Genomic DNA, 26,881 nt, shown 5'->3' on the forward strand with positions numbered 1-26,881 from the left:
CTGGAGTTTTTCAAAGGTGTGTTGGGGATTTTTTTTTTTTTTTTTTTTTTTTTTTTTTTTTTTTTTTGCACTGTATTCTGTATCCATTGCTGTACTTATCCAGAGGATCCCAAGGCATCCCTAGCCATTGGTCTAAAATACTCATAATTCTGGATCAGTCAGTCTGTAAGTAATAGGGAAAATGAAGGAAATTAACCTGTAAAGGTCCAGGTGGCTGACTAGCATCTCAGTTTGGTGTAAGTACGGGCGTGAGGGTGACCCTGCAGCATTAAAGGTGATTGCCAGCCGGTCTCAAGAGAGCCACTGGGACTGATGTGCCACCTCCTCCCGCGGCCCTCCCAAGTCTGTAAGGTCACAGTGTCACCACAGAGAAGGTATGATCCCCCTGCTCAAACTTTGTGCCACGCTCAGGGCTGCAGGGTTTCGGCAAGTAGAGGAGATGAGTGCTGCACACACCTTCCCTCAGCCCTTGTGCTTGGGTTTGCTCCTCAGCAGGACCCCAGATTGCAGTTTTGCTCTTTGGGCCGCCTCAGAGCTCAGCTTCAGCCCTGCTCTCTGCCTTGCTACAGGGACTCCGCCGTTTCCAGCAACAAGACCCCGCACAACAGCTCCATCAGCCACATCGAATCCGTGCTGCAGCAGCTCGACGAGGCCCAGGTACAGATGGAAGAGCTCTTCCATGAGAGGAAGATCAAGCTAGACATTTTCCTTCAGCTCCGGATTTTTGAGCAGTACACCATTGAGGTAAGAGCCGCCTGCGGGCACGGGGAGGGGTGGGAGAGAGGCCCTGTGGCCATTGCTGTGAGGGAACGCCTGGAGCTGTTTGATTCTGCTCCTCTGTCCAGTGAGGGGGACAGAGAGTGACAACTGTGCTTTAATCCACACTGTTGGACCTAAAATAAACTGCTCTGGGATAATCTGCCAGGAGGCAGTGGAATGGGGGCATGGGTGCCTCCCTGACCGTGCTGGGAACCCGCCTGCTCTGCAGAGAGGTTTGTGAGGCGCCTGCTGTAACTCCCTGTGACAGGAGTCACTCAGAGGTTTGAAAGTTCCCTGGCACTTATTAGTGAGGTTTGTCCTTCAGATGCAAACAGATACATGCCTGTCTTTAAACCACAGAGTGAAAAAACATGCATAAAAGGAAAGGATGTTTAAAAGGTGAGCTTTTTAGACACTGCATTGGATTTATTTAAAAAGGACAAAAATATATAGGGGTTAAAATAAAGGGACATTTTTATTTCCTCATGAAAAAAAAAAGGTCTTCGGTTCTGTTTTGTAATTCTGTATTGAAATCAAAAGGACTGGATGGAAAATTCATCAAAATATTGGGGTATTCTTGGACTGAGAAATTTTGAAGAGATTCCAGCCAACCTCAGTAACTACTTTCTCTAGTTTTGATAGGAAATGAAAAAAGAACAAAATGTGTATTAACTTGTACACAAAGTCTGTGAGACAGGTGTCAGTGCTTGTGTCCTTTGTGGTGCTTGTTCAGCTCAGGGAGCTCCTGTAAGTGTTGGAGGGTGATCCATTCCTGAAGTTATTGTTTTAAATCTCAGGTAGTCTCAAGGTGGGCGCTGGTGAGTAATGGGAGGTTTAGAATGCGGTGTTACATTTCGTGTTTTAGACGTGGCATGATGAATTATGGTGGAATAAAAGGCAGAAGCAGGTGTCCAGTCTGCTAAAAGGTGTCCTGTTCTACAGCTGAATGCCAGACAGAGGAATCAGTGAGGAGTGTCTGAGCATTTCTCTTGTGACTGCACATTGAGGTATTTCACTGCAGTCTGTCCTACAGTGCTTGTTAATCATGCAAATCAGAATACTGTTGTTTATTTACCAGTTAAATGCAGCCTCTTTGCTATTGAGAGGCAGCATTCTTTGTATTTGTGTATAAATATAAAAATGTATCTATTTCATGTCAGATACTGCCCTTTCAGCAAACTATGTTATTTCCTATATTTAAATAGAAGATACTTCTGATACATGTTGGTGTGGCAGATGCTGAATAATTGAGAGTTTTACTCTAAAGATGTAAATGGGTGTGAATGCTGTGCTTGAACATACCTGTAAAAGGCACCTGTGTTTTCAAAAATAAAATTGAAAAAAAGAGACAACCAATATGTGTTTCTGAAACACACAAATGTGTTTGTAGACAGTGTGTGGCAAACCCATGTGAGTTATTAATTAAGGTCTCAGTCTGTTTCACTGCAGATTCAAGGTGTGAATCTATAATTGTGCCAATTTAAGGAAAAATCTTTTTAAAAAATTAGAGCAAGTCACATTTTCTTTGTAAATAGTCTTTCAATCACATAGTATCACTACCAGGCATTACTTTACTGATGGGGCAACCAAGGCATCAGGAGAGGATGTAACTTAGATTATTCCCCTCACATGGGATACCAGTATGGAAATACTTTGTGGATACCTTTGATTTGTTTCTGCGTAGATCCTACTTCTGTATATTCACAGAATGGAGTGGCTGTGATACGTTAGGGTATTTAAAATTGGAAATGTGCTTCAGAGTCTTCTAAAATCAGATTAGCAAGAAAGGATTTTAAAGAAAATCACCACTTACTTGTCACTGTAGATTTGCTATTTTTTATCATATGAACATCTGAATTCCCTCTGCAAGATTAATATTACAGGGAAATCTAAGAACATGTTTCATACAGACTCTATGGGCAGATAATTTTATTTAGAAAGCTCCCTCTCTCAGAAAAATAATTTTATTTTAGAATAATTATGACAATTTCTACTGAAAACACAGTGAAAAACATATCCAGGTCAATATCTTAAATTCTCTGAGTACACATAATGCTTTAACAAGAAAGGCAGTTTGATGGATAATAAAACAAAGGCAGTTTGAAATAAAATGTTAAATAACACAGGTATGCTATGCATTTCAAACAACAGCTGAATAGACACAGTAATGGTGCCTAGAAAGTCGATTGCAGTCAGTTGCCTCAGCTGTGTAATGAAGATTCCAAGTCAGTAGGAAACTGTTACAAGAATTAACAGAATTATCTCATGCTATTGTTGAGAAACAAAAAGATTTTTTTCATCACCATAATTTAAAAGCATGTAGTATTTCTGATGGTTGACTATTCCAAGCTATTGAGGGAAAAATATGATGACATTTAGAACAGCAAATTAAGTATTTCTTTCTACTAAAGACAAACAGGTTGAGCTATGACTGGAAATGTATTTAGGTTTTAATTTTCCATAATAGCCTAGATCCTGCATAGATTAAGAACTGTGAAATAATGTGCACCAGTATGATTGACTGTCAAATGAATTTCTCTGTTTCTAGCCTAGATAAGCCCCCTTCCATCTGTCCAAAGAGCAGTGCTGTATTGAACACATCCTTAGTGAAAGACTCTACCTGCTGAGCTGTGTTCATCCTTCCTGCACTCACACAGACTGCCCACAAAATGTGGGTGCTCCTCCTCCTCCCACTCTTGAACATCTTTCTCCTCATTGCTGCTTCTGCCTTGTCAAGCACTGAGTTTCCATTTTCCCCTCTCAGGTGTGTGTTCTTGTCGGCTCTTGTGCTCCAGGGAATCCCTTGGCATGATGACCTTTCCCTGGCAACTCTGGTGAGAGGAACATTTGCCTCTCTAGTGGAAGCTGCAGGGATGCAGCTGTGGGAGCCCAGCTGCTTCCAACAGCTTTAGGGAAGGCTGCACGTTAGAGCTCAGCCTCAGAAAAGAGTTTCATCTCGTGCTGTCTCTTTCCTTCCAGTTTTGGTAATGAACATTTTCAATTCTGTTAATTTTTCCCGCTGCTCTCTCTTTCTCTTCCTTTTTTAATTAATAGCACAAACAAAGTATTAAGATTTTTAAAAATTCACAAATGGCAAATGAGTGATTTTCTGTTTTGTTTAGGAAATGTATGTCTTTTGTTCTTTGGGACCTACCCTGCTTTGACTGTTCTCCCCAAATATTGAAATATGTACCACTGATCACATAACCCATTCCTCTGGAACTCTTTCCTAAAGGTGCCCATCTGTTTTGTAGCCCTCCTGGTTTTTGAGCTTTTCTATAATCTTTGCATCCTGACAGAGGTTTGGAGTCCAGACAAACTTTAGGATTATTAATTACTGCACAATCAACACTTCTTTCCATCTATTTAGGCATTATTGATCTTGTACTTCAGTGAAATCTGTCAACTATTGTTGCATTTTGTCTTCAGGAAAAATACTTTCCTTTAAGAGAAGCCACCTGCCTATTTCTTTGGCAGGGCAGACCAGCTGTGTTCATTTAGGACTTTTAAGGACTTTTTAACCTCGCAGGCAGCTTTTGTGTTGTACTGGGGTCGTGGCAGGTTTGGCAGATACAAATTTAAGTACAAACACACAAGTCCATAGCATGGGCTGCCTGTTCTTTCTTGCCCTAATCTCATTATATTGACTGATATTTGCACTCTGGGTTCATGGGGTAAGTTATGAAATCCAAACTATGGCAACACCTGAAAACAGACATAACAGAAACATGAGAGACCCTGGCTGTCCCTACGGGAGGCTCTTCTGCCCTAAGTTTTAACACCACAAAATGACAGCCCATCCTTCATTTAGGAAACGTGTCTAACCCTGATGCCTGATAGGTTTTATTCCTTTACCAAGACACTGCACTTTTTAAAACAAGACAGGATCGTTGGGATTGTATGGTTGGTCTTTCTATATGATACAGACTTCAGCTGAGTTTGTGCAGCCAGCCCGGTAACTGGGGAGATTTCATGGAATGTGAACGTGGGAGCTGATCCTCTGCCAGGGGTTGGGAGCGGGGCTGGAGGTGTGAGGGCTGGCAGAGATCAGCAGCAGTGCTGGCACCACGCTGAGTGTATCATGCATACAAAGCATGGTCTTGCTCCAGAGTTACATCCTCAGGAAGATCTGTCAAGTATACTTTGTCCCTTGCTTCAGAAATCGTAATTTAAAGGCTTACATTATTTGAGTGAATAGAAATGTACAGCACAATGCTGAGTAAATGTATAAAACCAAATGGTAAAATGCACTGAGTTGCAACCCCTAAAAAATTACTGCCATGCAGAGTCTTTCCACGTATTTTTCTCTTTAAGCTTTTGTAGAGAGATTATCAAATTCATCTGTAGGCCTCTATAAAATGCAATGACTGAGAACAGGAATGATCTCAGCCAATACATGTCCAGCAACATTTGTTGGTTACCTCAAAAAAAGCTTCCTTCTCCCTTTCCCAGAAATATCCACTCCTTCCCTTGCATGGATTGTTTCTTTTCCTAAAATGTGAAATGCTAGACAGAACCTGTGTTCTGTCGTCTTTGAGTGATGTGATTCCTGCACCAAAACAGTCCTCTGAGGGTTTAAGGGGTTCCAGCTGCAGAGTACAAATTGGATCTTGTGAGCTGTTTGTAATATTTCAAAAAAAGCCATGATCACTAAATATTCACCTGCTGGATATCTAATTTTCCCCCATTCAATTTTTTTGGCTCCATTTCACCTGCTAATTAAAATTTTCAGCCTTGATTTCTTTTGCTGCTTCTTCTGGCTGTTCACAACAATCCCTGAGCATGAGTTTAGCAGGAAACAGGAGCCAGCTTTCACAGCAGCTCATTTCACTGTTATTTACAACTCATTTAAGCATTCCATTCCAGGTTCATAACACTAGCAGAACCTTTCAAGAGCATTAGCTACCTGCATGAAGGTACAAGATGTTTTGTAGCCCCCTCACTGACTAAGACCTGACACTCAGGTGTGAACTTCTTTATTAGAAATAAGTGTTAGAAAGATTTTGAGATAGATTTGAAAGAAATCTCAACCTTTTCTGTTTGTAAGCTGGGATCCTGTAATGTTTCATGCTTCGTGAGCTTTTGTTTCTCTTTTCCATCTATACTGAGCTTTCCAACTGCATGTCACTTCATTTTAAGGAGAGGAATGCTCTAAGCTGTTCTGGGCACCCTGTGTTTTGGAGCTGAATTCCATTGTTGCTCCAGATATTTTGGGGATTCAAAGGAGTCAAAAGCACTGGAGCAGAATCATCACTGTGACAGTCCTTTCACACTTCAGTGGCTCAGGTCCCAACTAAGCCAGTGCAGCATCTCTGTCTGTTGTCAAAAAAATGGGGTGACAGTGTTGTCATTCTGCACAGCATCAGCCAAAACCAAGGCCTGAGAAGGAGGACCTGCAAACTTTTTGCTTATGTGATCTGTAGAAGTGATAGTTCCATTTACCCTTTCCTATTGTAGTCTGCTCCTACTTACACTGTTGCATCCAGTCCTGTGCTCCTTAGCCTGCTCTGAATGCTCTTACCCTTGCATTCCTGGTGCCCATTGTCTGGTGACTGCCTTAGAGGTCTGGTCTCACCAACTCCATTATAATTCCTCTCTTTCTGCACTCACAGACATTCCTTCTACATTGGGGAGTTGGAATTTTTTTTTTTTAATTCTTCCTGGATCAAATCTTACCTCTCATCTCATCCATCCTCACTGTTAATCCCAGCTGTATGGCTGTCACTTCTTTTTTCTTGAAATGAGGTAGATCTTGCCTTTTCAGTACAGATCTGCTCTGTGCCTGTGTGACTTTTCTTCCTGTCCTGGCTCACCCCCATGCTCTACCCACTCTTCTCACCTTTGCTTCTCTTCCTACTTGCACCATCATTTTTGTTCCAACCTGCCTCCTACATTTGCTTATTCTTCCCAGGAATCTTTATTCCTTTTCAGATCCCTCTCAAACCCACTCTCTTTGTGTTGATAGCTTGTGCTCCCAGGATAGAACTTTCTTCCCTCCTCCTCATATGCCCTTCCTCAGCCCATACTTCAGAATATCAGCTCCTGTGTGATTCATTCCCCATATAGCATTTATCTTCTTTCACTTGATTCCTCACTTCCCCTCTCCACCTCCTTCAGCTGGCAAACAAAATTTTCTGGTTGTCATTAAACAACACGAAACAACTTTAGATGTTGAACACTGATTTAAGGCCAAACAGGCAGCATTCAAGGTTCAGAAGCATCATTTTGTAGAAAATCTCATCAGCAGCATAAAAAAATATACTTAAGGATTTAGATAAGAAATTATTGGACATGTACAATTGCCTGCACAGCAGCTGCAGCAGCTCTGGCAGGCCCTTTGGCCTAATTCACAAGCAGGCTGCAATGTAGGCATGAGATTCCTGGACTGCTCCTGTTGTCATTATTACTGCTGCTGCTTTTCACCTGGGTACTTCTTCTTTACAGCTCTCATTATTCTCCAGGGCTCAAGAACATGTCCCTCTCCATTTGGTCATGTTTCCCACTGATGTTGCAACATGACAAATCCAGGAGGCAGCAAATGCAGCAGAGGGAGTTTGGATATATCAAGTTGCTGCTTTAGGAGGGTTCCTGCCTAAAGACTACGTGGTCTAGCCTGTGGTCACTGTGTCTGCACAGAGAGCAGACCTGGCTGCCATAGTCTGCATATCCATAATTGCTCTGTGATAGACTCATGGAGCTCACACAAACCCAGCATTTACTCATGTGCTTCCTCCCTTTCTCTGATAAGGAGGTCTCAATATCTCACTTCATAGTAGAGCGGGTTCACTGCCAACACAGCTTCTCCTCCTGTTATCAAGGCAGCAGGAGCATCTGTTCCAGGTGAGGAATGACAAATGTGCTTCCTAGGCTCACTGGAATCAACAGCCTTGCCATGCCTTTCTCTCGTCGCTACTCCTGGGTCGTTTGACCTTCCTTTGTTAATAGGGAGCTGTTTCTTGGCCACTGACCTCATACAGCCCACAAAAAAGGAGAGTGGCTCCTTCCACGGAGTTGGCTGAAGTGTGGCTGACAATGAGTCATGTGCAGCTTTCCTTGGAGCAGTGTGGGAAACAGGGGATAATGCTGCTTGTGCTAGCAGACCTTGCACTGCTGCTATTGCTGCTCTCAAGACCCTTCCTCTTTGGTACAATTGCTTTCTCAAGCCACAGCAGAGCAGAGCAGAGCTCAGGTCTTCTATTACAGCAGGGCTCCCCTTCTCTCACTGCCTGTGAGTGTTGCTGAGGTCTATTTAGAATCACTAACACTGGTAAGTAAAGTGAATAAAACAAGAAGTGCTGTCAGTACTTCCCATCAAAAAAAAACCTTGTGCGTGAACAGGGTAAACTAATCAGCCATTCTTCTTTGTCAAAAGGGAATAAAATAAGTTCACGGCCAAGTGACCCTCATTTATGAGAGAATTGCTGGCAGAGGCCCAGTCAATTGGGCAATTGGGTCTTGCCACAGCTTAGTGGACAGGACACTTCCATTTGATGCAGTCCAAGTTTTATCGAAGATATCAAGGCCTGACTAATCTGTGAAAGCATCCATGTTTTATACCTGAAAAATATATGGCTGTAGTTAACAGAGCTCCTTAATTACATCTTCTTCCTCAAGAAAAAGAAATCATTTTCCCCATACCTAAATCAAACCAGTAAATTCAGACTCTGGCATTGCTAAATGGTCCTGTTTGAAGTTCAGAAAATGCTGGGATTTTGGACCATTGTCTGTACAGACAGAAAAGGAAATGTCCTAATGAGATGTGAAAAGCAGCATGGTCTCTGGAATAGGACACCAGATTGAGATTCAGGAAACTTGGGTTGTTATCACAGCCCTGCTATTGCTTCTTGCCTTAGTGTGCTTTAGATTCCCTGCTAGCCATCTGTTTGTTACTCAGAGCAATGTACCCAGCCTTCCTGTACCTGATAAATCTGGTGTTGTTCCACCTCTTGCTGTGCCTGATTCCTCCCTTTCTTCTCCTGACCCAGCACATGGGATGACAGTCACTCCTTCATCAGCCCTCGCTCAGAGGCTGCTTCCCTCCACTGGTGGCTGTGCTCTGGGCCTGGCAGAGCTGGCACTCACCCTGACAGCTTTGTTGCTGCTGGACGTGTCCAACTGTCCAGAGCTGTTCAGGAGCAGGTTTAACCTCTGTTCCTGGCCCTGACAGTGAGACATGGAGCAGCATGGGCTGGCCTTGCATCCTGCATCGTTCATCAGCTTGCCTCCTCACTGCCTGTACCATCCTTTCCTCCTTAGCTGGAACGCTGATGGGATCTGGGGAGTGTGGATAACAGAGCAAAATCCCTTTTGTCCACAAGGGCCAGGTCGATGTTGGGGTGCAGCTCCTTCTGTGTGTGGAGCCTGGTGGAAGCTGCTGCACTTTGCAGTTAGTCCCTGCACTGTTCCTGGGAGCCATCCTTCTCCTGAGTGTTTGCAGATGCCTTTCTGCTGCTGACCTGTCTTGGACACTCACACCTGAGGGGCAAAAACCAATACGGTCAGGAAGAACCATTTCCTGGTGCTGGAATGGAAATTATTGTAGATTTAACAATAAAAGCAATAGTGGTCAGTGTCCCTTCTGCAGCCAAGTGAAGAAGTTTTTCTGATTCACTTGTGTCACCTGCTTTTCCATTAGACAGAGCAGAAAGGGCTTTACATTGAACTTTGTGTTACTGTCAAGACTGAAGGAACCTGCGCTCACTCTGAATTAATTCTGTTGTTTGTAGTTGGAAATGAGGTCAAGATCACCTCAGTTCTGATTACTGTTAGCTGAGCATCTGTCCCTAAATGTAAATGTTTCTACTAAAACTCTTCTCCACCATCAACTTTGGACATTTTTCTATAACTGTTAAATGTGCCAATAAGTCTCCACAGTCCAGGGACTCCTGCTGTGATATGTGAATGAGGAAGAGGCTGCTGGAATCAGGAATGAGGGCAAAGACAGTGTAGAGATAGCTATTATTTAAAGGTAATTGAGTGGAATGGGCAAAGGAACAAGCTGAAGAAAAATAGAAACCCCTCAGGATATCCACACTCTGCCTTCTACTCTGCAGCTGAGTCCCTGGTTCTTCATTGAGTAAGTCTGTTTTTCTGCTTCTCTCAATAAAGAGACTAAAACATGCACTTTTTTTTTTTTCTAGTGCAAAACTCTATGCTCCTGTCCATTCTAATGTGAGAAAGGCTGAGAACTGCTTCATTTGTGTCCTCTGCCTAAGCCTGTGTTGCATATAATGTAGGTTTTCTGGAAAGGAAAGCTGAATGGAAAATTTTGAATCTTGGTTCCTTAAACATCTCACTGCACACAGGCCATGAGGAGCACTTTTAGTGAAAAGAGAACTTTTCACAGCATCATAATGTGCACAAGTGGGAATGTAGATACCTACTTTTAGCTCTCCTGAATCTAGCTATGAGGAATTGACCTATTAATCAGAATTAAGGCATTTATTTAATGATTTTCAATCCTTCTCAAACTTGTATTCTGCACTGTATATTCCCATTTCCTCTGTCCCCTCTCCCTCATTCATTGTCACTAGCACATTCCCTCTTTTTTTGTCTGCAGCAGCAGAACCTAGGTTGAGGTGAGACTGGGCTGCTAAGGTAGAGACTAGATCTTGTTTTAATTGCACAGGCAAAACTGGAGGACTTTGATACGAGCTGGCAACTGTGGAGAAAGATGTAAAATGCAGGAGATACAATAAGTGGGCTGCTAAAATCATCAGCCTGTGTGTCACATTTAGGAAGCAGAGAAAGCAAAGATTTTGCATGTTCCCAGGAGTTACAGCCAGGCACCATTTGCGAATGTGTAGATGATTCACCTAAACCTTGAGTGTGATTTTTCTGTGTTGTGCATTACATCTGTGATATGTAACATATAATGTGTTGCAAAATGGTTTTAGAAACATTCAGGCCATTTTGGGGTTGTGTGGTTGCAGGGTGTTTTGTAATTCTGAGAGCATTTTTTTTCATTTAATTTGAATATATTCAGAAACATTTGTTCTACCATCAGTGAGTGTATAGAGGGTATTCTCTTCCAGTGACATTTGGGATATGTAAGGGAAAAGGGAGGTGACAGTTTTTGTTGGCTGATAATCTTTTCATGGATCCTCACCTAAGAAAAATGTGAAGTGTCACCATTGAATAGGCAGGATCTGGAGTTCGAAGGGTTCTGGATCAGAGTCAGAAGTGTTTTCTGATCCAAACATTGTTTGAGGGTAAGATATTTCATTGATCCTGAGTGTCTGTCTTCTGCCCATGAAGGTTACAGCAGAGTTGGATGCGTGGAATGAGGATCTGCTGAGGCAAATGAACGATTTCAACACTGAGGATCTGACTCTGGCTGAGCAGCGATTGCAGCGTCACACCGAGCGGAAGCTGGCCATGAACAACATGACCTTTGAGGTCATCCAGCAAGGGCAGGACTTGCACCAGTACATCATGGAGGTCCAGGCTTCAGGTGAGAAGAGCAATTTGATCTCAATTTTACGTGAGAAATGAAAAAAAAAAAAAAAACCAGACCAAAACAAGAAAAAGCCCAAATCCCCAAATGTATAACAAGCAGAAATACCACAATACATATCAAATAAGATTTTAACATGAGTATAGGCAATACCTGTCTCTCCACTCCCAGGACTGTTCCACAGATTTTGAGAATTTTAATTCAGGATTTTAGGTAAAAACCTGTTGTTTCTTTGAGACTGAAACTCATGGAGGAAATGAATCTGACTTTCGAGATTCATTCAGAAAGTTTCACAGCTGCAAGATGGAGTGTGTGATTGACTCCAAATTGGAAGGAGAGGGGAGGGCAAGACAAGCTCCTGTCCTTGCTCCAGCTCAGAAACAAGCACTGTGTAGTCATGAGCTACAGATCCTTGAGCTGGGCAGTCACACCTCAGGTCTGGATGGAATCTAGTCATTCTAGACTCCTAAGCTTGTTAATCTTACTGCAAATAAGTGAGAGTCAAACTGAGCAGATGGGCTGTCTTCATGCTCTGCAGGTTCGAGTACCTTTTCCCTGTTCCCCATTTCAAGGTGCAGACATGCCCAAGAGAGAGAGGGGAGAGAGAGTAGTTATTCAAAAGTCCTCTGGGAAAGACTCCAAGTATGAGAGCCTTGAAACCGGTCATGAAATGGAACTCTTGTTTCCAGCCAGTTCTGCTTGGAATTGTTTTGTGTAAAACTGGAATTTGATAAACCATACTTGAATTCTCCTTCTCAGAGTGCACTTAAAGGTGGCAACTTGGGTGTAAAAAAGGCCTTTGAGATGTGCTCTTAAATGAAAGTCTTGGTTCATTTTGATAGGGAGTCTGTCTGATTTTACTCTGCTTCTCAGCATAAGAGAATTTCTAATACATCCTAAGAGTCAAAGTTTTTGTATCCTTGAATTTTGCATCTGGAAAAGAAATATCATAATTCAGATTAATCACTACATAAAGCCCAGAAGCGAATGTTACTTGTACAGTGCTTTAACTTTCTAAAATGTTTGGAAAGAGTGCAAAGCAAGAGCAGTTCCTGTTCTTTCCCTCGTTTGAAATAAAAAGGATTTTATGGTAGTATTCTTTGGCAAACATTTTACCTCTAGGCACCTACGTTCAAAACAATCTGGCAGTATCCAGCCTGATTTGGCAGGCTGCACTCAACAGAGGCTTGAGGACTGCTTCAAGAGGATGTTGTGAACTGGATAATTTGGTGCATTCTGTGAGCCATGTGTGTGAGCCTCTCTCAGATCTGCCCACATGATGCCTGGCCCTTCTTTCTGAGTTAGAAAACTCATCCTAAGACATTGGTTAAGATGTTTGCACTCTTGTGCCTGTTTTTTCATCCTGAAGGAATCCATGGGAGGTAAAGAATATGATCCAGAACAGAGCACAGTCAGGAGCCTCAGTGACTGATTTTTAGAAAATAAAAAATAAATAAATTCAGTGTTTGTCAAGAAGTTAGAAACAACTTATTTTGGATTGCTGACAAAAGGTTAGGAACTCAGTGAATTGTAAAATGTTTTTGTAAGATTCTCTAAGATGATTTTCTGTGAAGCCTACCCAATAAAAATCCACTGCTCCCAAAAGCAGGGAAGCAGAAATCCCATGGGGATGTGGAGTAACTGTAGTTAATCAAAGGTAATGGCCATGTCTGCTATGCATGGAATGCTAAATGCTGGGAGAATGGAAAAATAAGGGAGAGGGATAGTGCTTGGGAGCCTATTGCTTCTTACTTCAATAAAGAACAGTTATACTTCATAAAAAAGTGATTTAATTTTACTCCCTCTTCCTGAATCCTTTATCATAGCCATTCAGTCCATAGGGTAGGGGATGATTGTTCTTAACTGCCAGAGCTGGAAACTTGCAGGGATTCTGGGAAATCAGCTGCTATTGCTGCTTCTATTGTACACTGTCACCACTGCTACAATCAAAACTCAGCTGTAGGCACAGAAGATAAAGCCAGAGAAAATGTGATTTTCCAGAGCCATTCTACCTAACCAGCCAGCCTTAATTGGCCAAGTTTCTTCCCTTCCCTATGACTCTCTTTCAGCTTTATTCTTTTCAACATGCCACACAGGGAAGTGACTAGATTTTGATCACTCTGTCCTTTGTCTTGGAGGTCTTTAAGCCAGGGAGTCTGTCAGATAAAATTACATCCAGGTGCTGCCATTTATGATGTCTTTTTCACTTGGAAGTCTTGAGGAGGTAGAAAAAGAAGGTTTTAGACATTCAGCCATGAGTTTTGCATGTCTGATGCAGACTTGGAGCAGTGACCCTTACTAGGCTGTGGTGTATGTGGAAATCCCTGTGAACATTCGTGTGTTGGTACAGTAAATCCAGTGGTTCTGTGATGCACCAGGTCAGACTCTGTGATATTGAGGGCATCCATACAATCAGGCATCTCAGCAAGCCCAGAATTTCCAAAGTTCTATCCAGCTCAGGGCTATGTTCCTGTGATTCCTTCCAATACTCCAGCACGTGTGAGTGAGCCTGGATTAGACTGTTTTCTCCATCAGAATAATTATCTTTTAAAGAAAGGTTTGGTTTTGTTAGGGAATAGGTAAGATCTGGAAGTCAGGTTGCATTTCCTGAAATTTTGGAGTGCTTGCAAAATCCTCACTAAAATCTGTGTCAGGATACATATTGTCATACATATTTGTATGTAGAGAATATTACAGTAATATTCTCAACAAGACTGGAGCCAGCTCTTTTTGTTTCAAGGAACCTATCTGCTATTTTTCCTGTTTGATTTTAGCTCTACTGCTGGTAGCAAAGCTAAATGTGTGGGTAAATACTCTCAGAAATGATTATTGATTTTTTTGGATGCCTAACTCATTATGTTGAAGGAGCCTAGTGCTTCCAAAAGTGACAACTTGGAAATTTCTGAGAAATCCATTTCCCACAGAAGTTTAGGATAATTATTCAGGAGTGATTCAGCACTGGGGCCCAAGCTATGGTGATGATGGGTTCAGGTAATTTATTAGCATATGCACCTTAGTTAGTCTGATTCTAGGCATTAAAAGCAGTTACACTCTAATAGCTGGTTAATTGATTGTGCAAATTTATTTGATTAATAAAGTCCATTTGCATTGTCAATATCATTGTCATAATGAGCCTCCAATGGGGGGTCTCCTAGGGTTTAGAGAGCTCCTTTTTATATCTTAGACAAATTGCTTCTCAGTCAAACCTGAAATACATTGTAGAGCTCAAGTTGGGAACATTTACTCAGTCCTTGCCTGATCCGTGTAAAATTCAAAGTCCTTTTGCTTCCTGGTCATCAATCTAACATTGTTCACATCTTTTCCAAGTGTTGCATTGCTTAAAAGGGAAGCAGAAATCTATTTAATTTGCTTTGTGATATCCTTTCTAGTTAATTATAACTGTAGTTTATATTGCAAAGAAGAGAGTATAAACTCTGCTATCCCAGGCTGTTAATATTTCAGCATAAAGCAGGTGTGAAGCAGTTTCAGAACAGTTTTTTGCAGGTTATAAAGCAATACCCCATCCCTAGACTGAATTGTATCTCACGTTGTGAGCAGTTCAGGTGTCACTAATGTATGTTTTGTAGGATGCCAGTTAGTGTGGCTCAGTACTCTTTCCTGTAGGATTTTTAAAAAATATTTTCAATTCAGTATCATTCACTTGACATCTGCTGCACTCTTTGAGGCAGTAGAAGAAAATGGCAACCAAGTTCATTTTATCAGAAAGTCAGCTGTGCTTTTCTAGCTGTCAAAACACAATGTAAAAATAATATGTATGGAATTATTCACGAAACAAGGCTTTCTGTTTTGCCAACCAATACTCGAGAAGAAAAAGCGCTCTCACCGCGTGTGCCAGCACCGCAGAATAAATCTGCGTGACACATGACAAGCAGGAAAGGGCAGATCATTCATCATGGGGAGCACACAGTGCCCTTGGAGAGCATCCCAGGCCGTTCCCTGGTCGCTGCTGATGAGTTAGCACGGTCAGAGCTGCGCCGGCTGAGGGAAAGCTGTGTGCTTCACATCCAATAGGTGTGGTGAAGTCAAGCATACAAAAAGCCATCATGTCCTCAGGATACAGAGCCATATGCAGGCTAATTGCAGCAACAATGCCTGGCGTCTGGCAATTGAAAAGAACTTCACTCCCAAGAATAGAAACATATATTAAATTTCCAGTTTTAAATGGGAAGCCAGGGGCCATTCCACTTTATTTGGTAATGAAGGAACTGTTTTGTTTTGGCTGGGGAAGGGAATAAGCCAATCATTTGCATTCCCATGTGCTTTTTTCTGATAAAACCAGAAACCAGGAAAAAGGGATAGGGTTAGTAATAAGGTTGTATTTATTTTGTGTGCTGTCCTCTGTAGATACCACTGAGTGAAAGTCATGAGCCTCTGAGGAGGACAAAGAGGGAGGTAAAGACAACTTTCTAAATGGTTTTCAAAAATAGTGTCCAAGGTTTTTTTTCAGCAGCTTCTAATTAACACATTTCTTTTTTAATGCTGTATTATTCCATGAAATCAAAAGGCTTTGGAGGAAAGTGCAATGTTTCCTCAGCATTACTGCAATCACATTATTTTTGTTAGGTTCCTTATCCTTCCTGCTTCGAGGCCAATGGCACAATTCCAGTAGACCTTCATAAGGGAAGAGTCGGGTCTTTATTAATTTGCAGTCCCAGGGAGTGCAGTAACGTGGGCTGACATTGGATTTCCTCCAGGCCAAACCTTCCAGTTGCACTGGGAGCGATCCCAGAGTCACAATCTCATCATTGTCACCCAGAGGGAAGGTGGGAAGCTGCATTGTAGGTCGTGTAACCACTCCACACAAGGCTCACAGCATCAGAAAAACATTCAGGAGGTAGGAAGGGCCTCAGGAATTCTCTGTTTCAGTCTCGTGATCAAGCCAGGGCCATGAAATCAGACCAGGCCTTTGAGGGGTTAGCAAGTTCATGTAGGATGCAAGGGAGGGGGATGTGGTACTAAGACATCCTTTCTGTCTGCTGTGTGAGGATTGGGCAAAAGTCAGTCTGTGGAATAATTCTGAGAGAACTAAAGTCTGACTTAAACTAATTCATTGTTAATGATCCTCTACAAGCATCCAGATGGAAAAAAGTTTTCTCTATGGAGTTCCCTGCACTTGTAGCACTACTGTACATCTGATGCCTAGAGTTTACTTCCTGTATTTCACTTTTCTATTTGCTTCCTTATCTCTTTTCTCTTCTGGGTTTGGGGTTTTTTTTAACATGCATTTCTAAAGTATAAGTTCATAAATTACCCTAAAAAAGGGAGAATTTTTCTGTCTTTTTTAAAATTTGATGTTCATGCAAGTTTTTGAGCAAGACTGTTCTTAAGTCAGTCTGACTGGCCAGATGCTGATGAGTCAGATGAGCAATGACCACCTGGGAAACACCAGTTTGTAGAAAAATGTAGTGTTGAAGATCAGGGAGCTGGGAAAGCCAAATATTACGTGTGAGAAAGTTAAGTCAGAAAGAATTACTCAGACAGGTGCAAATCAATGTGTTAGGTGGCAAAAAAATTTGAAGTTTACAGCTATACAAAGTTGAAATTCCAAGTAAGTGCAATGATCTCTCTCCCTCTGCATGTTACAGGCATTGAGCTGATCTGTGAAAAAGACATTGATCTTGCGACACAGGTTCAAGAACTGCTGGAATTCCTCCATGAGAAGCAGCACGAGCTGGAGCTTAATGCTGACCAAACTCACAAGAGGTTGGAGCAGTGCCTGCAGCTGCGGCACCTCCAGGCTGAGGTCAAGCAGGTGAGAGTTTTTCACCACACATGAGGGGGTTTCAGCCAGTGCATACATTGACTCCACTAAGCCAGGGTCTGCCAAGGGACAAACCTTTAGGTGGGCAGTCTAAATCCCCCTTTCCTTAACAGGACTTGGTTTGCTGACAGGTCACAGAATGGCCCTTTGCAAAGAGGAAGGGGCTCTGCTCTCCCAAGTGTGCATGTTTTTGGCTTCATGGTAGCTGTGGGAATTCTGTGCAGAACTGACCACGTAGCTTCTCAACTGGAGAAATGGCCTCAAACTCCAAGTGTTCTGCGAATGGAATTCTTTGATTTGTGACCCAGACTTAAGCTGAGGTGGAGAATAGGCCTAAAGCAAAGGAAACTGAGCTCTTAGGCGTTATGCATGACATTAAGGTAGTTTTACCTTTTCATTTATTGCTATGTATGTGTTGTCTTGCAGGAATCTTTAACATCTTCTGGTGATTTAAAAAATCTGTCAGTAAGCTCTAGATCCCAGGACTTGTTTAGACATCTTAGTATTATTACATTGCCTTTCTTTCAGATTTCATCCTAGCATAGGCAGTCATGTCCTGCCTTCCTTGGTTTTCCCTAATATTTCATTTGGATGCCTCATGTTTCTTTGTTTTCCTTTGCTGGCCAGGATAACATTACACTTCCTGCTTCCTAGCCCATAGGTGGCTTCACACTCTAGTGTATGTCTGTCTTTTAATTGAATGGTCTTGATTTCATCACAAAAAACAAGAATATTTTTCCAGACACCTAAAATAGTCAGTTTTCCATTTTACCTACACAGATAGGTGGGTTGGGAGATGGTGTTGGGAGGAATGCCCAAGGTGTTCATGAAAGATATCTGCTCATTTGTTTACTTATACACTCTCTGAATGCTCAGTACATATGATCATAAATATTCACTTTTGAAGACTGAATACCTGAGTGATACTTTGTCTGAATTTCTTTATCATTGCCAGCAAAAAAAAATAATCCTTCACCCTCAGAAAACTGGCAGCACTAACAGCAGTGCATACATTTTCTTTCAGAGTCTGCTTTGATGTGAATATTTTGCAACTCTAAACTCTACCTAAAAGTAGCAGAGAACTCTTCTAATTTTCGTTTTTAAAATGTGGTCATTTTTCATTTGTGATTATTGAAGATCAGCTCCTCCCAAAGTTTTGGAGCTCTGTAGACTGCTTGGCTTTCTTCTGAAAAAGAAAAAACCAAACCAAGCAAAACCCAGAAACACTTTGTGATATTTATAATCACCATCTTAACATGATTATGATGTAGACACTTTTTTTTTCTCTGGGTTCCTGAAATTTCTTATACACAGCTTAGCTAAGCTTAGAGGTGTTTGTGATAGATTTGTGATGAAACAGAGCCATTTTAACTTCCGACAGGAAGCAGAGAGGAGTTACATGTGTAGCAGAAAGGTTAAAGACACAGGTTGCCCCTTGCCTGGGATGAAGTGCAGTCAGCCCTGTGGCTGCTCCTGCAGCCATTCAGTGGCAGTGCAGCACTTTCTGCAGGTACCTGATGTGATTTGCCTTATTATCAAATATCTGCTGATCCTTAACTATATTAAACCTAAATCTACCCAAAGGAAGTGGTTGTGGGACTGAGCTAATACTCACTGTGAGAGAACAGCTGCCTTGAATTAGTGTTTCTTTAACAGAGCTTGGGACCATCAGAGCTTTTGTTATTATGTGACCTCTCAGCAAACCAGTAGTGAAAAAACATTTTATTTGTTCAGCTGAATACTAAGCCCCCCTTTCCTTGTTAACCTATAAATTACCATAGCTACCAATCTCCCTTAGAAAGAGGCAAGTTAAAATATTTGTGTCCTATCTATTTGGTTTCCTGCAGATGAGTCATAGTCCCAAGTATTTAGTGAAATTGGGAAATGTATTGATTTTGGCTTGTAGTTCATCTCCAGTCCGGTCCAGGTTTCCTTCACTTTCAGTTCAGTGCATCAGAGATGATGGATGATCTCATTACCAAATTGCTCTTTCTCTTGTGAATGAGTTGAGATGTGGTTGTTGCAAGACACCTCCTGTAGCTGTGTTAAGTTCTGCTGACAGAGTAAAATCGGTCAAAGCTGCTACATGTACATGTGTTTGCATTTTGATATAATGGCTCATGGAAATAAAAAGTCTTTTAACTGTCTCTATCTATTTAAGTTTCATTTTCCAGAGATCTCTGCTTTGTATCATATGCACCAAGGGTTTGAATGCCAAGACAATGAATTGAAGTTTGGGGCCATTCAAGTGGAACAGTTCCAAATGAGACGTTCTGTGAACTGCTTTAGATTGGAAATAGTAAAGATCAGTAATTCACAAGGTCTTTGTTATTTAGAAAAATTCTGCCCAAGCCTGATTTTCCCTCATTTGGATCCCATTCATTTCTGACAGAAACTATAGAGCTTGGACTGCTTACATAAAAGTAATGGCAGAATAGATTTGCGGAGATCAGTTTAAAGAAACAAACTCTAATGCTGTGCCTGCAGCTGTTTGGCTTCCCTGTCTCCTTAATTTATCTTTGAGTGGTTCGGGCTTTGTATTCTGTAAGTGTTGAACTTGACCTAATTTGCTCCAAGATATCCTCAAGGTGTCCCACTATGCTTGCTTTTCAGGTTGTTTTGAAGTATATTTAATCCTTTTGATGTGCTTGTTATCCCTTTATTTTTGCTGTTTGGCATTAGATTTTCTTCAAAATATATATGCCCAAGGGATGATGGGAAGTAGTCATTTGAGAGACACTGAATATATTTGTTTATTCCTAATATAATGTCAAATAGCTCCTGGAAAACTGATGCAGTTTTAAACATGGTTAAAATTACCAGAAGCTGTCCTTGATGGTTGTGTCTGCATTAGTAAAATCTTCTGAAGAAAGCTGCAAAGGGTCTGGAGCTGTAACAGATTCACTGAGATTGTTTTGTCTTCTAAACTTCAAAATCTTTTCTTATCTGACTGGACAGGTATCCATAGCAAGGCCTTAAGTATTTTTTAGAAACATGAAGGAAAGCATTCTGCCTAAAGTGAGCAGTGAACAAAAACACTGCAGAGCTCTCATTTCTTAAGGATGGCTGCACAAGGGGTGCCTCAATCTTTATTTTTCATGTAGAGTCTGTCTCTGTGTCCAGTGAAGATGGCAGAGTTCCAGGGAAGAAATTAAGAGTTTCAGAAGAATTTGGCACTATTATTTAATTACAGAGAATCCCTGTACAGCAGTGTAGCCTCTCTAAAGCAAATTGGAGTCAAAGGTGGGAGTTGTTTCAGAGTTGTGGTGGCTGCCTTGTTAAACAACCCATGCCTTGCAGTAAAACTGCTCTCCACTGACAAGTGGCTTTTATATAAGATCCCATAAAACTCTTTCTGCTTCTCTGTTGTAAAAAATTGTTAAGATGTATAAGAAAGTCTTTGAAGATTTATTTATTTATTAAACTCCAGAATTATTTAATCACTGCTTCTACAAAGCTGATAAAATCTGTAATTTGTAGGAAATGTCTGTTTAAAGCTGTCTTTTAGGTTGGCCTCTCTGCACGTTGCTAAATAATGGTGAACTTATTAATATAGGAAATGATCATGGAAGTGCCTTGGTGCTGTATTAGGAGCTTTTCTATGTATTTTAATGAAAAGGTATTAAGCACTATATGAGCAGGAGTCAATTTGTGAGCAGGTCTTGTAAACCAGATACAAATGTGTAAATGCCACCTTTCAACCAGTTCCCTGTTCCAAACCAGAGGCCCAAGAGATCTCTCTGCAAGGGTTTTGAACTTAGATTTAAGAAGCTTTGGTTGTGCAACTGATTTTTTTTTCCTTACTGTATGTAAATGACACAAGTAAGAGAGGAACATTACTATGGAAATAGCTGATGCCAATCCCAGATGAGGCTCTAACATTCAAGTGCCAGACTTCTGGAAGTGGAAAGGGGTCACTGTGTAGATGCTTGGAGGCAAAATTTGCTAGTGCTTGGATGCTCCTTGGGCCTGAAAAAGGGAAGGTGGGAACCCCAGGATGGATGTCTAACCCCACACTCTGGGGGAGAGAGGGGGCAGCTACTCATGGGTGGCAGCAGCCGTGGTCAGGAGCGGTGCTGGCAGCATTGCTGGCACATGAAATCCATCAGTCCACCTGAACTGCTTTCCCTTGGATAATCTGAGTCTGCAAGACACTTGAAGAGAGGGTTGAATATGTGTTAATACAAGAGGAAACCTGGCAGACTGGTTGTGGGGTCCCTCTTCCTAATGAGGTTGCTTTAAGACTGAATTCCCATATTTTTTTTCTGATGTTTCTCTATTTAGAGGCTCAGATGTTTGTGTGAAATCTGTGTCAAAGTGTCTGTGGCAGTTTTTGAAAAATCAGCTGAAATGAAAGCTGTTCCACAGAGGGAAAAAAAGCTATATTTTTAGCATACACACTCAGTATTTTCTACATTCCAAATGATCCAAGGCAGGGTGTATTGCACTGTGGAAAACGTGGAAGCGTGTCTTGCCTCATGATGTCCTCAAACAGTTTGGTGCCATGTAGTTGGTAATAATACAGGGTTCAAGTCTGATGGGTTATAGAAAATGCCAGACAATACAATTTCCACATGATAACTCAGCTGCTTTTCCTTTAAATGTGTGATGCATTTCCCCCAGGAACAATTACACCTGATGATGAAAGAGAAACAAATGAAGTTAAATCTTCCACACTGTTGTACTGAGCACAATGTAATTTTCTACAAATTAGGGTCAGCTACATGTATGGATATCTTCTTTTTTTTCTCCTAGGGAAAACTCATATTTTACCCTGCAGGGAGCTGAATGGCACTAACTAAGGTGACGCACGAAGTAAGGATGAAAAACAAAGCAACAAAAAATCCCTGTTTCTTCCAGGCAGTTTAATGGATCACTTGTAGAAAATGACAGTACAAAAGGCAAATTGCTATGTAGACTATTGCAGCAAAGTCAATTTTGGAAATCATGAGCTAAATTTAGGGCAGTGATTGAGCAGTCAGATTTCCTGTGCATCTGTGAATTGGACTCAGCAACTTTCTGGCTTTACTGGACTAATTTGACACCTTCACAGATAGAAAAAAGGCTTTGAGACAACACAGGAAAGAACTCGCATGTGTGTTCTGGGTGCTAATTTCCTAAACACGTGTCTTAAAATAGCAGAAAATGTGTCTGCTTAAATGAGTGAGTACAAGCTTGATGGATTAATTATGTACATTTAGAATGTGATTCTGCAGTCATTACAGCATGGATTGCATGTCTACAAATGTCTGAAGTAAAGCCTCTTGATTAAATATAAAATGCAAGACTTGACATTTTTTCCTAGCTCTGTGTGCAGGTGGAAACTCCAACTGCATCTTAGCTCCATGCCAAATCCAACCGTGTCCTCTCCCTCTTCCCCCCTAAGCTCAGACTTGTGTGAAAGACACACAAGAAAGTGAAGCTGAAAGGTGTTGCAACATTTATAATCCAGTCGGAAATTTGAAAGGATGTTTAAATTCAAATCTCCCTCATTATGCTTTGTGGTTTTGCCCTGGGGTATTTACATAGGGGCTCATTCACTTTTTGTGATCAAACCTTGAAAATGAGTGCTTTTTGTTATCCAAATATGCATGAAAAGGGATTTTAATTCTTCAAGCAATAACTTTTCCAATAAAATCTCTGCCTCCTAAAACTGTGTGTCATTAAGAGCTTATGCTAGGGTTTCTTTCTGCTCACAGATCCAGCCTGAGACCACACTTGTTGAGCCGGGCTGAAGCGTTTTCTGCCAGGTGCCTGCATAAACGCTGGTACTGAGCACCCTTTCAATAGGCACATCCTTTGTTTGCAGGTGCTCGGCTGGATCAGGAACGGGGAGTCGATGCTCAACGCCAGCCTGGTCAACGCCAGCTCCCTCTCGGAGGCGGAGCAGCTCCAGCGAGAGCACGAGCAGTTTCAGCTGGCAATAGAGGTAACACCAACAGGATTACTTGGTTTCTCCTTCCCAGGTCATCATCATACCAAAGGTTATCCCATGGGCATCAGTCATTGCTTTCCTGAAGGAAGGGGACAAGTAAAAGCTTCAGAAAATCAACTTCTCATTAAACTCATAATGTAGCCAGAGGCTAAAGTGAAACAAATTATTTATCTCCTGCAGCTAATTCTTCTGCTGCCAGATGTCAGCTTTTCCATTCATGAAAATGACACTCAGGCATCTCCTGATAATTTCTGTAATAAAAAATTAAGAAGATTAAAATGCATAAAGTGCAAAAGGGAAAAGTTTGCAGGTCATTCCACAGCATTCATTTGTGAATATTATTTTAATGTATAATGCTCCCACACTAAATAATCTTTCATTCAGCTTTCCTTTTATGAACACCAGAAAAGAAACTAATTCCAACCCTCAAATAAGTCAATCCTCAAATAACTTTGACAAAGAGGCAGGAGGGGAAATTTTAAAGAATTAACCCCTAAACTGCTTTTCCCCCTTCTTGCTCTGGAGTAACAACACATCCTTGAGCTGGCCCTTGGAAACGGATTGTGAACCAACCCATTTGCCTCACCCACAGGGCCCGGAGGGAGAGCCCCTGCTCTGAGCAGCTTTCCCTGGAATGAGAAGGAAGTGAAGGGCTGAGGCCTGCTCTGAGCAGGGCACTAAAATATTCCTAATTAAGCTCAGCGCTTCATGTATCTTTGTTATTACAAGCAAATCCTGTGCTCACAGGGTGTGTTCACATCAGTTACTAGAAAGAGTTTGCTTTCTAGCATTGGTTTTTTCTGTTCCAGCTTAAAAGGTGTGACTGCTCCCCAGATTATATTAATTGTTAGCTTTTTACAGAGGAAAGAACAGCTGAAAAATATACATACTTGAAAACTAACCCAAACTTTAAACTCTGCAAGTATGGGGATTTGAAGAGATGCCTGACCGGGGGTGGGAGGTGGGAGAAAGAGGGAGGGATGTCTCCTGGTAAACTTGAAATCAGTTAATGTACATTACAGTTATGCTAATAAGTAAAGAGTTTAAATCTCAGCTAATGACTTATTTTGATCCAGCTCTGCTCAGAGTAAGGAAGGAGCAGCTGTTGCAGCTCCTAAAGGAAAAGGAAGGTTTTTATCAATTCTGTATGAGCTGGCTGGTACCAAGCTGTGCTGACCACATCTGGCAGCCACCACCAGACAGCAGTGGGGAACAAGACACCCACTGGCTGAGTTAGCACAGCTTCTGACTTCGGGGAAGTGCTTGCATTTGGTGGTCAATGCAAATTGCAGAGGGAGAAGAGGGTTACACCACAGTAGGGGGAAAAAAAGTTTTCAAAAAGAAAAAAAAAATCCTAGATTAAATATTTAAAGTATTTAAAGCTCAATATGGGGAAGAGATCAGCAAAACATACAAGGCAGACTGTTCTCTAAAAGCATTCTAGATAAGGAACTGATTTACAGTTGAAATCCTTCAAAGTCTAATTCAAACAAGTATTACAATTCTAACATCAGTAAGGCAGCTGGATATTAAATTTAACCACTTGTTCTTGAACATCTTCCTAAGTTTCTGCCAAGAATTAATCCTTTTTGTTTTCTAATAGCTTTCTCTACATTGCATTATTCATCACTGTATTACCAGATGATTTCAAGCTTTTTTCCAGGTTCATGGCTTAGATCATAAAACTATCACATGAGAATTTGTCAGCAGCAGTTACAAATGGGACATAGCACAGAGGAGTCTGAGAGATTTCAGGGCTTCTGTTCAGAAGATTAAAATCAAGTACTGGACTTAACAGTGTCTGAACCCAGTTACTCAGGAGGCTGTGAAGGGATGGGGGCTGTTTTAGCAGCCCACAGAGGAAGATGCAGCCACCACTTGGTAACTCTGAGAGGAGCTGGTATAGGCTGAGGAATGGGACAGATAACTCAGTCCTGCCTGTAAAGTGGCTACTGAATAAACTGGGGAATGGTGGAGGCAAAGGTTTGACTCTCCCCAGCTCTGACCTTAAAGGAAGGAGCATAAATCTAATCTCCAGTGTGAGTGAACTGACTTTCAGAAATGCATCTTGTAGGGTCTTCTACCTGTGATAAAGTTCATGCCCTTTAGTTAGACATCTTTGTATTTTCTGGGATTGATGTTTTGAACAACTGCACAAGTGAAGCTGCTGATGCCAGGTGAACTGCCTAGCAAGAGCCAAATTAGGGTGGTTAGGCCCATAGTTTAATGTTTAGAGTTTGGTTTTGGGCTGCAGATTGTGTGGGATGCAGTCAGCCCTGAGGCTGGGTGAGAGCTCAGCACAGGAGCTGCCTGCACTGGGCTGTCAGAGTGGACCCTTGGGAACCCCAGCCCATGCAACTGCCCAAGTGGAGCCAGCCCATCTTACATGTCCCAAGCTTCATTAACATGTTGCAAATGAGTGTGAATAACTGACACTAAAATTCTTTGCAGAAAGTGACTGTTAACTGAAAATAACTCTGAAAATATTTCACTCTCTCGCATCCCCATGCTCACGCCTCGCTTCACCTTTCTACCATACATCTGGCACATCTGTACAACCTCTCTTTCCTCCCCTCATACACAGTCCCTCTTTCATGCCACTTCCTTGCAGAAGACACACCAGAGTGCCCTGCAGGTGCAGCAGAAGGCCGAGGTGCTGCTGCAGGCTGGACATTACGATGCTGATGCCATCAGGGAATGTGCCGAGAAGGTGGCGCTGCACTGGCAGCAGCTGATGCTGAAGATGGAGGACAGGCTCAAACTCGTCAATGCCTCGGTGGCTTTCTATAAAACCTCTGAGCAGGTGAGCTGGACAGTGTCATTCTGGTTCACATAGTGAGCCACGTCTGAATCAGTAAAAATTCTTCCTTTGACAAGTATTGTAACACAAAAAACCCACTCAAACGCAAACCGAATATAACCCACTCCCCCCCAAAAAGACAAAGAAAGAGCAGCAAGCAGTTTATAATAACTTACATCTTAAAGTTTTCAGTCTAGCAATGTAATTCTTGAAGATGATATTTTTTATTATTTTTTTTTCAATTTTCCATTTTTAGACAGGAATAATTTTTGAAATCCCACCACTTTTATTTCAAGTTCTCATGGTACTTACTTTTGAGAAATATACATCTGCTTTTCCTTGAGAATTGCTTGCAATTAATTAATTGTTACTTTGTGAGCCAATGTTTTCATTAGTACTTAAATATCACTATGCCATAAAGGATGCCAAGAGTTGAAGGGATTTCTCTTAAATCCACCTGCAACACAAATAATTACAGCAGGAACCCATATATGCTAGCACAACTCTACTTCATTCCAGGTGTTCATGAATTGCAAAACACATTCCCGTTGGCTGCTGGCATGGTGGGATTGTTCATCCCTTGCACAAGCAGGTGCCCTTTATTCAGCAGTCAGTGAGAATTAGTGTCACAGTGTGGCCACTCAAGCAGCCTTGCCTGGTGTCATTTACTGCAGCCAGGCAGTTGGTGTGAGCAGGGACACTGCAGGAACCTGTGGTTTTACACAAAAGGCAGCAGTGATTGCCAGGACATTTTCTGTTGTTGTTGTCACACAGTTAGGTCCTCAATTAGAGAACCAGACATGGGAAGATTTTTAACACAGCTATGTATGCCATTAGGGAAAGAGTGTACTTTTCCTTTACTTTTCCTTCACTTGGAGGCTGTAGATGATCCTTGGGCCGCTTTTTGGTGTCATTTGTTTAATGTATTTTTAAGACTGTTTAAGAGGAATTCATCCTTTATAATTAATGTATTTCACTGTGAAGAGTTTCAAACAGATTTACGGTCCCTGATGCATTCAAGATCAAAATGAATTACTGCTGATGGAGGCGTGTGAGAAATGAAAACTGTTAGGGGATTCATTAGAGCTTTAGACAGTTAAATGTGCTGGCCAAAATACTCATTGCCACTAATGGATCAGTTCAGTCTCT

At 41.6% G+C, this 26,881-nt stretch overlaps 1 protein-coding gene across 4 annotated transcripts in view; it reads left to right on the forward strand.

The window, feature by feature from the left end:
• Nucleotides 1-26,881, forward strand: part of KALRN (kalirin RhoGEF kinase) — a 467,474-nt gene that overhangs the window by 290,046 nt on the left and 150,547 nt on the right. For 3 of the 4 annotated variants that reach the window (XM_063400879.1, XM_063400874.1, XM_063400877.1), the window contains exons 13-17: nucleotides 570-744; nucleotides 11,017-11,212; nucleotides 16,822-16,988; nucleotides 22,807-22,926; nucleotides 25,517-25,735. In XM_063400879.1, the coding sequence (XP_063256949.1) occupies nucleotides 570-744; nucleotides 11,017-11,212; nucleotides 16,822-16,988; nucleotides 22,807-22,926; nucleotides 25,517-25,735 (877 nt within the window). The remainder of the gene's footprint in view (nucleotides 1-569; nucleotides 745-11,016; nucleotides 11,213-16,821; nucleotides 16,989-22,806; nucleotides 22,927-25,516; nucleotides 25,736-26,881) is intronic. The other variant, XM_063400875.1, reaches the window with a different exon arrangement.

The sequence above is a fragment of the Prinia subflava genome, chromosome 6 (genome assembly GCF_021018805.1).
Source record: "Prinia subflava isolate CZ2003 ecotype Zambia chromosome 6, Cam_Psub_1.2, whole genome shotgun sequence".
Classification (NCBI taxonomy): Eukaryota; Metazoa; Chordata; class Aves; order Passeriformes; family Cisticolidae; genus Prinia; species Prinia subflava.